At 33.1% G+C, this 16,403-nt stretch overlaps 1 protein-coding gene across 1 annotated transcript; it reads left to right on the forward strand.

The window, feature by feature from the left end:
* Nucleotides 1–339: 339 nt before the first annotated feature.
* Nucleotides 340–15,606, forward strand: LOC141540534 (flavin-containing monooxygenase 5-like). The gene is made up of 8 exons (XM_074264625.1): nucleotides 340–513; nucleotides 2,609–2,800; nucleotides 3,291–3,453; nucleotides 5,868–6,010; nucleotides 10,162–10,361; nucleotides 11,936–12,285; nucleotides 13,144–13,216; nucleotides 14,834–15,606. Exons 1-8 carry the CDS (start codon nucleotides 379–381, stop codon nucleotides 15,180–15,182), a joined length of 1,605 nt encoding a protein of 534 aa, XP_074120726.1. The 5' UTR covers nucleotides 340–378; the 3' UTR covers nucleotides 15,183–15,606.
* The last annotated feature ends 797 nt before the right edge of the window (nucleotides 15,607–16,403 follow it).

The following is a 16,403-nucleotide window of genomic DNA, read 5'->3' on the forward strand; positions in this document are numbered from 1 at the left end:
AAAACCATTAGGTTAGACATCTGAGGGCAATGGAATTACTCAGAAAGTCACCAACTATTTGTTCAAAGAGGATTGGCCAAAATTCCCAATACTTTGGACATTTTGTGCCTGAAACTCCTGCTTTTGAAAAATCTCTTTTCTGCTGTTTGCTAACTGAGGCAAAAGTAAAAAGACTCAAAAGTAGAATTTTTGAAGTTCTCATTACTTGTTGACAGATTCTAGAGAGCCCAAAAGAGAAGACTTTGGAAAAACTCATCAAAGCCTAGAAATGCAATTGATTCTGAAAGAAAGAATAAGGTGCACGAGACTAAAATCCTGTATTTCTCCTCAAAGGTAGAACTAAAAGTCCTCTTTGACATTCTTCCTGCTCCAACAATCATGCCAGCAAAAAGAATTGCAGTGATTGGAGCTGGAGTCAGTGGACTAGGGGCCATTAAAGTGTGTCTGGAAGAAGGACTGGAACCCACTTGCTTTGAAGGAAGTCATGACATTGGAGGACTCTGGAGATATGAAGTAAGTTCAAATTTGCTACTGATCTTGATGCCTAATGGGAGATATGTTGTGAATCAAGGCAGAGAGCATTCATAGAAAAGGCATCATGGAACCTCAAAAATATTGAAACTATGGATAAAGTTGGCACCAATTCTTCAGCAGCTAAAATTAGTCAGGCAGTTCTAGGGCCATGAGGAATTTAAGACTCAAAGAGGGTAACTGATTTACTTGCTAAAGTAATGAGTCAAATGATGCTAAAACCAGAATATTTTCTTTCCAGAATACTACTATATTTTTAGTGTTAGATTACAAAATTAAGAAAAATTAAATTTTAATGACTGCTGTTTTGAAAATTCTTCTAACCCTAACCCTCTCCTTGGTCTATAGTCTTATAGGTACTGAGAACATAAATGTCCATGTAAAAGAATTATACTCTAGCTAATGAAACACTACATACACTTACTTGTAAGGTAAATACATGGTAAATGCAATGTTTCATAATGAAAAGAAAACCAGATTTAGAGCCAGAAAGACCCAAATTCAAATTTTTCCATTGACATTCTAGATGTATATCTAAGAACAAGACCTCTCAGTGCCTTCAGACCACTATTAAAAACTAATAGATACATCAGTGCAGCTACATTAGTGACAGGAGTTTCCATGTTAGTTTTTCTCCACACTAATAAAATCACAATTCTGAACCAAAAAGAAAAAAAATGTATTTACCACAAGTTGTAATGAATAGTATATATAATGTTTTCTATGAGTTTATGAAAATAAGAGTCATTCAATTTATCACAAGCTAGAATAACAAAGAAAAACTTCATTGAAGATAAAGATTTGGGCTGGGACTAGGAGAATGGGGATGGATTTAACAGGAATAGTGATGAAGACATTCAGATACAGAAAATAAAAGCAAAGGTTCAGACTTGGAAATCCTACATGTATGCTATGTGGAAGAAACAATAATCTGATTAACATAAAAGAAACTTAGAATTGAAAGGGCCCTCTTCTCTTGGTAGAAAATCTCTTTAACATTCATAGAAAAGTGATGATACAGTCTTGGCTTGAGAACCTCTAATAATGAAAACCAACTATTTCTTGACATAACCTGTCCTATTTTTGAACAATACAAATTATTTGAAGTATTTTTGCTCTACCTGTTTTAGAGCACAGGGTCCTTGTGGGAAGGTTGAAGAAAAATCATCATTAATAAATTTTTAAAGAATAGTCATTTTGCCCTTTTTTCCAGAACTTATGTTTTAGTCATTTTAATCATACCCACTCCTTCATAATCCCATTTGGGGTTTTCTTGGAAAAGATATTAGAATGGTTTGTCATTTCCTTCTCTACCTCATTTCATAAATAAGGAAACAGAGGTGAATTGCCCACACTTAAAAAAGTGTCTGAGGCCAGATTTCAACTCAGGAACATGAGTCTTTATAACTTCAGACCTAGTACTCTATCTACTGTGCCACCTCACTGCCCATAGAACTACAGGTTTTCTTGGGGGGGTTGTTAATGTAATAATTGCCCTCCTACCAAGTAAAACAGATTCACAGACCCAGATGGAAAGTAGAATACCCCACTGTATAGATAGATAAGTTCATGATGAATAAATTATTTAAATCTGCCAGGGAAATCCCAGATAATCCTTGAAACAATTCTTTGTATTTAACAGCCATACACTTTAACAGATTCTAGTTTCTATGACTTTTTCAGAATTGGGAGCTCATGTGTCAGAAGCTCATTCTATTAATAACAATCTGCGATTTCAATTTATGGTCTTAGAGATATGCCTAGGTTCCTGTAATGTTAAAGAATATGATGACAGCCAATATGGGTCAGAACAGAGATTCCAAATCAGGTCATACTGATTCCAAGGCTAGCTCCTAAATAGCATTTTTCCTTAGGACACATTTCTAATTATGGAGAAATGGAGCCAAAACCTCAAATAAATTAAGTGGATTGTTGACATATTTTTCAATTGTTTTCCCTAAGGCTTCTTTTAGTAATAAATCTGGAATCCTCATTTTTTGCCATATTTGGAATGTTCTTTATTAGGTATGCATCACTTTTCCTTAATTGATACAATGAAGTTCTTTGTTATCTGTAGGAAAACAATGAACCCGGAAAGCCCTACAGTGTCTACAGATCAGCAACCTGCAACACTTCCAAGGAGATGACAGCCTATAGTGATTATCCTTTTCCTGATCATTTCCCCAATTATTTGCATAATTCCAAAATGATGAAGTATCTCCAAATGTACGTCAAGCACTTTGATCTTCTGAAATACATCCACTTCCTAGTAAGTGAGAAAAGAATATGAAAATTTCATGCAGATTGTTTATCAACAAAGTCCATGCAATTGAAAGGAAAGAGATGACCAGATTTAGTTCATCCTTAAAAAACATCTGATTTTCTACAATGAATTATAACTGAGACTCTCCCATTATCATCTCACAAAGCAGGCAAATGGCTTCCTTCTACTTTTCTTTTGGGGAAAATATAGTCACATAATCAGAATTTTATACAAAAAATCGGAGTTAAAATTCATAGTTCTTTCAATGTGGGCTCATAGAAAACATGGTTTAACAACAAACCAACAACCTTTTATTGTGCTAAGAAATTTGCATTTCTAGTAGAGAGGACATTTGTAGGTTTTGACTGCAAGTAAGCAAGGAAGCTTTTCATGCTATAAGAATTGTGATGTACTAGATTGAGACCTACTGGTATTCTGCAAAATGGAAACTGAAGATGGTGGGCAAAATAACCTGAGTTTATCCATTTGTTCTCAGTCAAAGGTATGCAGTGTGAGGAAGCGCTCTGATTTCTCTTCTACTGGCCAATGGGATGTTGTGGTAGATGCCAATGGGAAGCAGGAATCCTATGTCTTTGATGCCATCATGGTTTGCAGTGGTTATTATAATGATCCCTATTTTCCACTAGAGAACTTTCCAGGTAAGTAACACAGAAGTACAGAGAACGAGACAAATGTACTATATTGTCCAAAAGAATGGCCAAGAAATTAATCACTTTTATTGTAATTTTTTAAATGAAAATTTTATTAGAAAATTTGCCTTACAAAAATGTTTGTTTCAATAATTTTCTCTAGCTAAAATGTATATAATTACATATAGATTTTTAATTATGTAGCTCTTTTCTTATAATATTGCTTTATATCTTATATTTTCTTATATTGCTCGTGTTCATGAAAACATTATTTCTTAACCATTCTAAAGTTGTCATAATTCAGGAGAGACTAAAAAGTGTTTAAAGCCTCCTTGCTTAGCTCTGAAGCTAGAAATTATTTAGAAAAGACTGTTTTTAGAACAGACCCCAAATATTGTATTCTATTGACTATGCCATATAACTGCACATTGAGTGAGTCTTCTATGGTGATCTTATGAGAAGACATTGTCAAAAGCAGATCAGGATGGGTAGGCATGGATAGACTGTAATCCTTAGAAGGAATATTCAAATAGATAAGAACATAGGTCCATTTAAATGGGTTTCTAAAAAGTAATAAATAACTAACTTCTCTCTTAGCCCCTTAGTTTCTAAGAACAGAGATCTTTGAAAAGGAAGACGTGAACACAGCTCCCAATATGCTTAGACATTAATACCATTGAAGCAATAGCATTTCCAAAATTCCTCAATAGGATTCTAGGAGGCAATCCTCCCCTATGAGATTGGTACCTAGAGATATCACATCTAAAGATGCAATTCTCATATCTCTATTGCTAAAAAAAAAATGATCAGACTTGGGGGGTTTTAAATATCATTGAATGTAATTGTTATTTATAACTATAATAAAAAAAATGGTTTTACCTTCAAGTTGATGTTTCATTCATTAAGATTCTTCTGTGCTCGCAAAGTTTATGGTTCACCATTATCCAAACTTCCAGGAAAAAATCATTTTCAAGTTCTTTAGCACATAATAATGATCTTCCTTCAATGTTACTTTATAAAAAACAAATTATGGGGTAGTTAGAATGCACAGTAGATAACAGTACTTGCCCTGAATTCAGGAGGACCTGAGTTCAAAGCCCACCTCAGACATTTAACACTTCCTAGCTGTGTGACACTGGGCAAGTCACTTAACCCTGATTGCCTCAGCAAAAACAAAACAAAACAAAAAAAATGTACTTTGAAGATAATTCAAACATAGTATAACAATCCATTCATCAAATGCCTTCTTTGGCATTCTAGTAGAAACCAGTATTACTATAAATCTTATGTTGAGATGTTTTAATTGTTAAATAATGTATGGACTGAAAAAATAGTTTTTAAAATAAATATTTTTTTTGGATATAAGCTCTGTCATTGAACTTTGTGAACTTACTTGCTTCTTTCCTGAATGAACGACCGTTTATTAAACATGGTGTTTCAAGCACTATGATAGACCCTTGGGACATTTGCAAAAAAAGCAAAACAGCCCTTGCCATAAAGAAACCACGTTCTATAGGGAGAGAGAACAATAGAGGAGAGTTCTGACTAGGAGAGGGACTTTGGGTCTATTCAGTTACTAAAGATGGTGAGTTGATCCATAGAACAGTCAGCTGGAATGCCAGAAGCAATATTACTCATTTGATTACTGAACCCAGAGCAAAAGTAAAGCTGAATGTGTATTATGTTAAGGTTATGGAGGGGAGACTGTTGCAGTGGTAGGAGAGATAGCAAGATGGTCTGGAAGGCTAGGTGGAAGGTAGCATAGTCTGATCTTGGGTCAGATATATATAACAGAATAGGTAAATTTGTATTATCACCAATCAAGACAGCTCATCCCAGTGCAGGACCTAAAGTCAAGTGGACTGATTTCCCAAGGAATTGGAAGCCTGGTTTTTGGAGATCTCCACCTACATGGCTACAGTTCTAACTGAAGAGAAGTGAGGTAATAATGACAGAAAGATGGCAAAATGGCTTGTGTGGACATCTGGTTAGGATATGAAGCTAAGTGAACATAAAATTGCATAGGTAATTTAAAAAAACAACAACAAATTCCCACTTAAATTTTTCATTAAGAAATACGTTTTGGAAAACATAGAAGCAACAATTTGGCACAGTGAATAGTGTTGGATTTAGAGTCAGGCAGGACTGAATTCTTATCTTGCTTCAGAGATTTAGTAACTGTGATCTTGGGCAAGTCACAACTCTGTGAATCCATTTCTTCATCTGTAAAACAAGGATATAATCATACCTTCCAGGATTTCTATGAAAATAAAATTAATAATATTTATTTATAAAAGAAACCTTTGTGAATACTGTCTAAAGGCTAGCTACTTAAAGAAGAGAAAACAAATACCAAGAGATTACTAAAGATAAAATTCCATTGTTGAGATGGCACTAAGAAAGTTGGTATTTCTTCCTCACAGGCATCACAAGTTTCAAAGGACTTTACTTTCACAGTTGGGAGTATAAAAGTCCTGAGAAGTTTTTAGGAAAGAAAATCCTTGTGGTTGGCATTGGAAATTCAGGAGCAGATGTGGCAAGTGAGCTCAGTCATGTGGCTAAACAGGTTTGGCTTTATAATTACTCTGCCTTGGAACAACTCACCCATCACCATCCAAATAAATTTCTGTTCAATACTAAGCAATTAATGTTATCCAGGTTTTATCTGCTAGATGAATGTCTTGAACTGCTTCACCTATTTTCTCATGTACAATTTGGTCAGCATAAGATAAGATTCCTAGTAACTTAAAGTAATATTAACCATCTATGAAAATTTTCTTCCCTACTTTATTTGCAGAAGAGAAATACAGTAAGAATAATTTGATGGGTAAGTTTTTTGAGATTTACTACAGTGGAAAACATCAGACATATATTGAACTTGTATGAAGTCAACTGTATGTATTTGAGGGAAGAAAAGAAGAGAAAAAGACAGAGATACATAGAGATAAAAATAGATAGAATATAACAATTTAAATAATGTACTAGGGTAATCCTGAGATAGAAATAGATAATAGGTTAGAATCTGAGGCCAATCTCCTCAATCATTCTCTTCACTCCCTCAGATCTCACTCTCTGGAGGGCAGATGAAAAGGAAAATGGAATGAAGTTGGAAAAGAGATAAGCAGAGCACATGATGCTCAACTCTTAGAGCTAATTCTTAACATGAAGTTACAATTATAACATACTCATTTCCCTTAACTACTATATTTTATAAATTATTTAAGAGAATTGAGAAAGTGTTATTTTGATTTCTATAATTTTTTGCCCTTGATCCTGACTTTAGAACTAACTTCTGCATAAGATAGCTATATCTTTTTTTTTCTCTGAGGCTGGGGTTAAGTGACTTGCCCAGGGTCACACAGCTAGGAAGCGTTAAGTGTCTGAGATCAGATTTGAACTCGGGTCCTCCTGAATTCAAGGCTGGTGCTCTATCCACTGCACCATCTAGCTGCCCCAAAATAGCTATATCTTGACAGTCAAAAACAGCTAGTTAACTTTTTTCAGTCTCAATATCTGCTAACAGGAGGAAAGATTTGTTTTAAAAACAACACTGAATTAGAAGCCAAAATATGAGAAAACATTGCTTGCAATTATAACAACTCTCATATGATCTATTTAGGGACTTTATGTAAAGATGGTTTTCAGCATTCATTTTTTTAATATTTTAAATTCCAAATTTTTCTCCCTCCTCTTTCCTCTCACCTCCTCAAGACAGCAAACAGTCTGATATACACTATAATGTACAATCATGTTAAATACATTTCCAAATTAGTCATGTTGTGAAAGAAGAATCAGACCAGAAGAGAAAAACTGCTAGAATAACAAAAGACAAAAACAAATTTTAAAAAGGGAAAACTCCATAATTTTTCTCAAGTTATGAATGGCATTTTCCATCACAAGTAATATGACCTATTTGAATAAGTTAGTTGGGAATAAGCATTTATTAAGCACTTAATATATGCCAGACATTATACTGGTATTTTAAAAGTCATCTCATTTTATTGTTAATGTGAAAAAATTTTAAAACAGAGAAAGGAAAATACATTGATTCAGATTGTAAACATTTTTCATAGAAATTCTACAATATAAAGCAATAATCAATGAGCAGGCCAAAACATGATCTCCTTTTCAAATAGAGAAACATGTTAATCAAGGAAAACTATAATTTAAAAAAAATTTTACAAAATGTTAGGGAGGAGTATGATAGATGATAATGAGCTGCATTGTATATCAAAATATTGGAAGTAAGGAGTAAAGGAAAAGGAGTTTGAAAAAAGTCAGTCATGACATATAATTAAGCCAGATCCTCTCAAGAAAATGTGTAGATTAAATTAGAAAAAGGGAAAACAAATGAGCAAAGTGAAACATGTTTAACCATGTTTCTATAGCTAAATCATCACACATCAGCACTGAAAGTAGAAATAATGCATTGGATTCAAATAGGTTTTCCCAATTTACTATTATAAATTGTATCTTCTCAGCCTTCCAATTGCCTGAAACATATGAAGTCATTTTTGTTGATTATTAAAAATGATTAGACTCTGTTAACTTTAAAATTTTTCTTCAATAAAGTGTTTCCCAGTAATGTAATTTTATCTAAGATTCCTTGTTAGATATAAATGCACAATTTACTCCCTTCAATGATCTTCTAATTATCAGTATCATGTAAAGCCTTAAATAGGGAGATATATATTTAACAAAGAGTATTGCCAATGTCCTAGGGGATGTTAAAAGCATTCAGACTGAAGTCAACTTCCCTATGGATGACAAGGTATACTTTTGACTTTATATATGTATGTATACATAGAGAGACAGACAGACAGACAGACAGAGAGAGACAGAGAGAGACAGAGAGACAGGCAGGCAGGTACATATGTCTATATGACATGGGCTTCTTTTTGTGGATAACACTGTTCTGATTTTATAAAATTCCAAAATACTGCAGGGTCTTCTCTTTTTACATTTATTTTTATTTTAAATGTGCATTTTAACAAGGTATTTCAATGATATTTTAATTTTCTTTTTTTCTTTCTCAATAAAATTCATAGAGTGACTTCATAATACTCATAAGAAAAAAGAAATGGGCAAAGATCAACTTTTGCCTGTGTTATATGTCTTTGATTAGGTCTTGAGTTAATCCATCAATATATAAGTCTTAGACAGAAGACAATGAACTGAATCCAGAGCTGAAAGTAGGAGATTAGGTTGGATTCCACTGGAGAATAACAAATGATCCCAAAGCATCAATTTGAATCTCCATAAGCACCAGTATTCTCCAGGTGATACAATATGGCTATGAATCATAAAACACTGCTACACCTGAAGGTCAAAGTTTCACATGTCCCAAAAGGCAAAGAAGAAAGATGCATGGTGGACATAAGTGAACTGTCACATATTTGATAAATATATGCCACTGCATATGTATATGTGTATAAACATGTGTATGCATATATATTTATACATATATAGTTTACATATCATATAATCTATAGATTGTGTATATAATGCAATTCATCTAATTATGTAACAATCATATATAACATTATTCAGGAATAATTATTTACATGCAAGAAGTAACATAAAAAGATATGTGTTGAAAAAAAGGAAGTGGACTCCTTAATTAAGGAAAGCAAATGTTAATTGATGAAAATGTCAAGGCATGCACTGTCTTGAATGAAATGTTAAAGAATTGGAGAATGACATCCAGTACGTTAGACAGGTCCTTAATGCGGGATCTATGGGAGGATAAAGACAAAGATCATGTGTGATGTAAAAATACAGATGAGTTGTAATTTGCCCCAGTTGAAGGGAAATTCTCACCACAATTAGATCAAGGATTATTAAAGTACTTGCAAGCCTTTCAGCTAGGAATTCAAAAATAAATTAAAATCTTTTTCAGGAAGCTTTTAACTAACAGGGATACTCACTGAGTAGTGATTTATGTTATGATTTTTTTTTAACTGTGGGAATAAAGTTTTCCAATCATCTCTTAGTCTTGCTGGAACTATTCCTAGTGACAGCTAGATGACCCAGTATGACCCAATATATAAAGGGTTGAATCTGGAATCAGAAAATTTTTCTCATTTTCAGTTGTGTCCAACTCTTCAGGACCACTTTTGGGTTTTCTTGGCAAAGAAATTACAGTAATTTACTATTTCCTTCTCTAGCTCATTTTATAGATGAGGGCACTTAGGCAACAGAAATAACTTACTTGTCCAGGATCAAAAAAGCTAATAAATATCTGAATCTAGATCTTCCTGACTCCAAATACAGTGCTCAATCTGCTGTACTACCTAGCTGACCTTAGGAGTTAGGAATATCTGAGTTCAGATCCAGTCTGATACACTTATTGGTTATGTGATCATAGGCAAGTCACTTCACCTCTGTCTACTTTAGTTTCTTCATCTATAAAATGTAAGTAATAATAGCATCTACTTGGCAGGGTTGTTGTGAGGATACAATGGGGTATTTGGAAATGCTAGTTGTCATAACTTTATTATTATTATTATTATTATTATTATTATTATTATTAAAATGAGTGATGGAGCAAACTAAGGAGACATACAGTATTTAATTTTTTTCTGAAAGAAGCTAATGGGACTCAAAAATAAGGGGGCAAGATAAGAATTTTGGCTCTCGATCAACTGAATAAAATGTCTGAAATGGTAATATAGCATTGAAACAAAAATATTTTCTAACTGTGTCTCTATCTAACAGGTTTTCCTCAGTACAAGGAGAGGTGCATGGATATGGAACCGTGTTTGGGATAATGGAAAACCCATGGATACTGTACTCTTCACTCGTTTTCACAGTTTCATCAATAGAATGCTGACAACTTCCATAATCAACACGTGGGCAGAGAACAAATTGAATGCAAGATTTGACCATGATGTTTATGGTCTACGTCCTGAACATAGGTATAATCAAAAGATTTCCCTTTGTTTGTTGAAGTCAGCAAGTCGATTAACAAGTAGAGGTGAACTAAAGCTATACATTCTACCAAAGATCAAAGAGTAAGAACATTTTCCTGTTTTTACAAACAAAGGAAATCTATATTGTCTGAAGATGTTCATCATATATTCTTCCCTCATAAGTCTCTAGGTGGTCACATTTAATTGCTACCAAAGAAGAATTAATTTCTTAGAAAATGGCACCTATTGCCTAGGTCATCTCCATATTATTAACTAATTTAAAAGCATGTTAAGAAGAAATAAAAACAACTACTTTTTTACACTTAGAAAAATTGCTTCTAAGAGGAAAATATGCAGGCTAGAAATAGTCATTTAATTAAGAATCACAGAATCTCAAAATTAGAGTAAAGGTATATTAGATACAACTATTATCAAATGGTAATAGAAACTATTAATAGATATGAGAAACACAATCACTATCTAGTAACCCATACTTATACCAGAATATACTATAAAATACAACTAAATAGATAGTTTCTAAAACACTCCAGTGAGAAAGAAATCAATACTACTCAAGTCAAATCATTTTATATTTGTATAGTTTTCATTATTAAGAACTTTTCCCTTTTATCTAGCATAAATTTGTCTCTAAAAGGCCCAACACTGGCATCCAGTTTTTTTTTTCCTTTGGAGTCTACTTTTTTACTTTTGTTGATTTAAAAAAAGGCTTTGTCAAATCCATAGATATTATATTCATCATGGAAACTATAATCATCTAAATCTCAATTAGTATAAATAAAAAGGATAAACAAGAATGCAGAGAAAATTGAGAGTGGAAGATCAATTAGCAAGTTATTAAAATAGTGGAAGCACGAAGTAATTATGACATAAATCAATGTGATGGTAGTGACAGAGGATAGAAGGAACTTTAGATGAGAGATGTTACAAAAGTAGAATTGCTAGGCCTCTATAACAGATCAGATAATGGATTGTGAGAGAGAGAGGAATTGGGGTTGACATCTATATTGACAATCTAAGTAACTGAGAAGATGTCTATTCTCTCCAAAGTGTTAGGAAAATTGGGAAAAGGGAAGATTTGTGTAAGGATCAGAGGAGGAGTCACAGATTTGGAAAGGGCAATATAAGTTTGGTTTGGACATAGTAAATTGAAGATAGCTATGAAATATCTAATTTGAGATATCCAAAAGTCTAGTGGAGATGTGATACTGAGAGTCAGGAGAGAGGTAAGGGCTAGGTTGTTTTCTTTCTCATGATTTTTCCCCTTTTGGTCTGATTTTTCTTTCACAACATGACAAATATGGAAATATGTTTAAAAGGATTGTGTGTCTGTGTGTGTATATATATATAACCTATATCAGGTTGCTTACTGTCTTGTGAAGGAGGGATGGTGAAAAAATTTGGAACACACAAATTAATATTGAAATCTCTAATGAGAATCTAAAAATAAAGTCCTTAATGGCTACAAAAGTCGTATATTTTTTCCTTGAAATTTGTAATTAACTCACTTTCAAAAAGAAGGTTTATACTCACTTTATTGGATTTCCTTCTTTGTCCCATAGGTTTCTGAGCCATCAAGCTACTGTGGGTGATGAACTTCCCCATCACATCATTTCTGGAAGGCTACAAATAAAGCCAAATGTGAAAGAATTCACTGAAAATGCTGTCATCTTTGACGATGGTTCTCAAGAACATATTGATGTTGTTATCTTTGCCACAGGATATAGTTTCAATTTCCATTTCTTAGAGGAAAGTTCATTAATTCTTGACAGCCAACGTTCCATGTTTAAATTTGTATTTCCTCCTCAACTTGAGAAGCCAACTTTAGCTTTCATTGGCATTGTCCAACCAATGGGAGCTACCATTCCTGTATCAGAACTCCAGAGTCGGTGGGCTACACGTGTATTCAAGGGTATGTAAACGATTGCTTTTTACATGTAGACAAAATAGTGAGCCAAACATATGATGTGATATGAAAGGAGAGCCATGTCCAAAACAACTCTGATTTCAGTTTATTGAAGTATCCCAAGTTACATCATTAGAGAAATTATTCTAAGGACATTCAAGGATTCCAAGATTCCTTAATTCAAAGTTAATATTTCTTGGAGAAATAACATTATCAGATAATTCAATAGTGTCACTGCATATCTCTTAGAGACAATATAAGTATCGAAGTATTGCTTGACTTGTTAAGAAATATATGAAGTTGTTCATGTTTAGGATTTTTTTGTTTATGGGGAGAGTCTATTTTTTTCAAAGTGAAACCAATGGTGGGCCTTATGACATCATATTGTGATATGAAACACTACTCTTAAAGTTTCAGTAGGGGAAATGACCATCAAGAGTAAAAGGAAAGGCCAGAGTGAAGATTTTACATGCAAGATATGTACTGTCAAAATAATGGAAAGATCTTTAGGAGCCAGAGACTTGTCCCTGGTCAAAGAGCTAGCTATTTACTTTTGAGCAAGATTCACTTTCATTTTCCATAGAATAAGAAATCAAACTAACTGACCTTCAAAGTCACCTCCAATTCAAAGATTCATTGTTTGAAGAAACAATACAATGATCTGTCAGATATTATGAAAAAAGTAGATTCTTTTCTTGCTTTAACAATTAGGGAAAATCAAGCCCACCCTTCATTTAGCAAGAGCTTCCATTTTACAGTTTTGGCTTTGAATTTTAGGATTCAACAATTTCTTCCTAAAAACCGTTCTTCCCATTCAGCATTTTCTTCAGATATTCCTGCTCAAATTCTGTATTTTTTCCCTAGGGCTGAACAAATTACCTTCAACAAGTGACATGATGACTGAAATCAAAAAGACACAAGACAAAATGGAAAATAAGTAAGAAACTTGACTGTTGTTGAAAAGCAATTTAACTTGTTTAAGTTGAACTATTAGCCAGTTAATTATCTTTTAGATTTTTCTCAGCATGGAATCTGGGTCTAGACAATAGTGCCATGTTCTTCATAGGTACTTAATGTATATTTGATCAATTAAATTGAATTTAATGTAACCTTATTTTCAGAATTATCAGCAATTATTTTCTATTGAACATTCAGGGAGTTTCTGGTTATCTGAATTTTTTTATTTGTCCTTGTAAAAGACTAGACCATGAACTTATTCCCTGACATACTATCTTCTTATAGATGAGATCTATCAGGAGACAATGAAATGATAACAAGTCTATATCATTCATTCATATTATCAAGGACAAAAGAGAAAGAAAAATAAGTTGCAAAATTCTTGGCATGAGGTCAAAAGGTTGTATGGGTTCAATCTCAATGGAAATAATTCTTGAATATCAGAATAAGAAGCATATTCAGTATTGTACTGAATGAAAGAGGTCATATTTAGAAAATATTATTTACTCTTGAATAATTTGGCTAACCAAGGACTTTGGTTATCGATGATGATGATGATGATGATGATGATGATGATGATGATGATAATGGTGATATTAAAAATGAGGTGATAATAATTATGATAATATGATACTTATAATTCCTATAAAATGTTCTTATAATTCCTGTAATATTATATTCCTATCATTTTCATAATGCTTTAAAGTTTGCAAAACACTTTGCAAATATCTCATGTTAATACTAGGAAATAAATACTTTATCCCCACTTTATAGATGAGGAAAATGAGACAGAGTTAATCTTTAGTGATCAGCTATTAAGTATCTGAGGACAGATTTGAACTGAGATCTTCCTGATTTCAGGCCCAATATTCTACCCACTGTACCACCTAACTTTTTATTTTTATTTTTTTGCTATTTCAATCGTTTTTATTTTAATACATTGAGGGAAGTATGATCTCACCAAGCTGTTCATTTCCTCCAGCAAATCACAAGTCATATGTACTTGTTCCTTCTGTATAAGTGTGATTCTTACCAATCAATATTTTCCTGCAAATCTGTCATGGGTGGTCAACTCAATGAACTGAGAGCAGATCTTCCTCTAAACCTATTGATATTTCATGAAACAAATTAATATCATACAAATTACATGTATACACAGAGCTGGACACAAAAGAAATCTGTTTCTGGCATCAATTAAATTCATTTTTCTTGGTAATATTTTAATTATAAAACTTAGCATCTAGATTTCAGAGCAATTCTATGTAGTGACCACCAACTGCAAGATACAATAAAATTTTCTATAGAATAACTTTTTCAAAGTGTTAAAAAATAATCTGCCTAAAACTGCCTACAATTTTCACCCTAGTTCTATCAAAGATATAAGGGAAGAAATGTTCACTGTGAGTAGACACAAAGGACTGCAAACTCTAAGTACAAGGAAATCATCTTGACATTGTGCAGTCTAGTATCACCTACCATGAGCTTCATTTACACTAGTTCTTTGAGATCTTCACAAATATAACCAACATAACACACTGGTAACTTTTCCTTGGAAGAGACCTTCTTACTTTTTCTCCTTTTTCCCTTTTGGCTTCAGGTTTCTGAAAAGTTCACGTGATGCACGGCGAGTTCCTTTTGTTGATTACATGGATCAAATTGCCTCTGAAATAAAAGTGAAACCCAACCTCTTGTCACTTTTTCTCTGGGATCCCAAACTGGCCTTTGAAGTTTTCTTTGGTCCTTGTACTGCATACCAGTACCGACTGCAAGGACCTGGGAAATGGAATGGTGCTAGGAGAGCCATCCTGACACAAAGAGAGCGCATCATCAAACCCTTGAGAACCCGTGTGCTCAACATGAACCACCCTCCATTCTGTAGGTCTTTCTGGCATATTGGTATCTGTATTGGTATTCTCTTTTTCCTTATTTTTATAATTAAGGTATAATTGTTTTATCATCTAGATCGTGGGTTCTTAACCATTTTTGTGTCATTGTCCCTTCTGACAATCTGGTGAAGCCTGTAAACTACTTCTCAGGAGATGGTTATAAATAATTAGGATTACAAAGGAAAGAAATTATATTGAAATTTTAGCTTCAAAATTTTTTTAATTCATGGACTTGAGGTTACAATCTCATGAAGGAATAAATGAAGTGATTTTATAAGCCTCCATCATTGGTCCTACCTTTAAAATAAAAAATGAGATTTGGTGTCCTACAAACAAATAATTGATGATTTGAGTTTTTAATGGAAACCCAACCCAATAAAACCACAATATAGTTGGGACTCCTTTTAACATGTAGATTTTATTTGATGAGTGTTAAGTAAGGTCTACTAAAATACCAAGAAGTTTTTCAGATGAATTGGTAACAATCCAGGCCCCCATTTTTTACTTATGAGCTTTTAGCCCACATGTAAGTTATGATATTTATCTCTATTAAATTTCATATAATTCAACTTATCCAAATGTTTGAACCTGTCAAGATCTTTTTGCATCTTGATTCTAACAATGAAAATATTAGCTTACACACCTTGCTTTGTTTGTATCACTGCAAATTTGACAGACATGTCAGTTATGACAATGTCCAAGTCATTAGTCAAAAAAAGGTATTCGGGCACTTCACTCCACTTATTTTTTAACATGAACATGGGCCATTTTTACTTCTCTTTAGTCAATTAGTTCTGAGTTCCTATAACTGCCATCATTTCATCCATATTTATGTATACTTCTAACAAAGATATCACTAAATATTTTAACAAATATGTTACAGAGAAGTGATGCTAACTAGGAAAAATGTATTGGAATCAAATATATCTGATAATAGTGTGTAATATTATTCAAATTACTAGTAACAAAAGAAATGTAAATTAAGATAGCTCTGAGAGTTACTTCATACTTAGAAACTATCAAAGATGATCATAGAAACTATGGCAAGAGCTAAGGAAAGACAAGCAAATTCACTTTGATGAGAAAGATATGAATTAGTCTATTTAAAAAAGACAACTTGGAATTAAGTGAAAAATTATTAAATTATTACTGTCCTTTTATTCAATCCTTCTACTGCATATAAACTCCAATAGAGATCAGAAACAGAAAACGATATTGTGTGTGTATGTATGTGTATGTGTGTATATAGCCACACTTGTGGTATCAAAAAAACTGACATTA

This window comes from Sminthopsis crassicaudata, chromosome 4 (genome assembly GCF_048593235.1).
Source record: "Sminthopsis crassicaudata isolate SCR6 chromosome 4, ASM4859323v1, whole genome shotgun sequence".
NCBI classification, from domain to species: domain Eukaryota; kingdom Metazoa; phylum Chordata; class Mammalia; order Dasyuromorphia; family Dasyuridae; genus Sminthopsis; species Sminthopsis crassicaudata.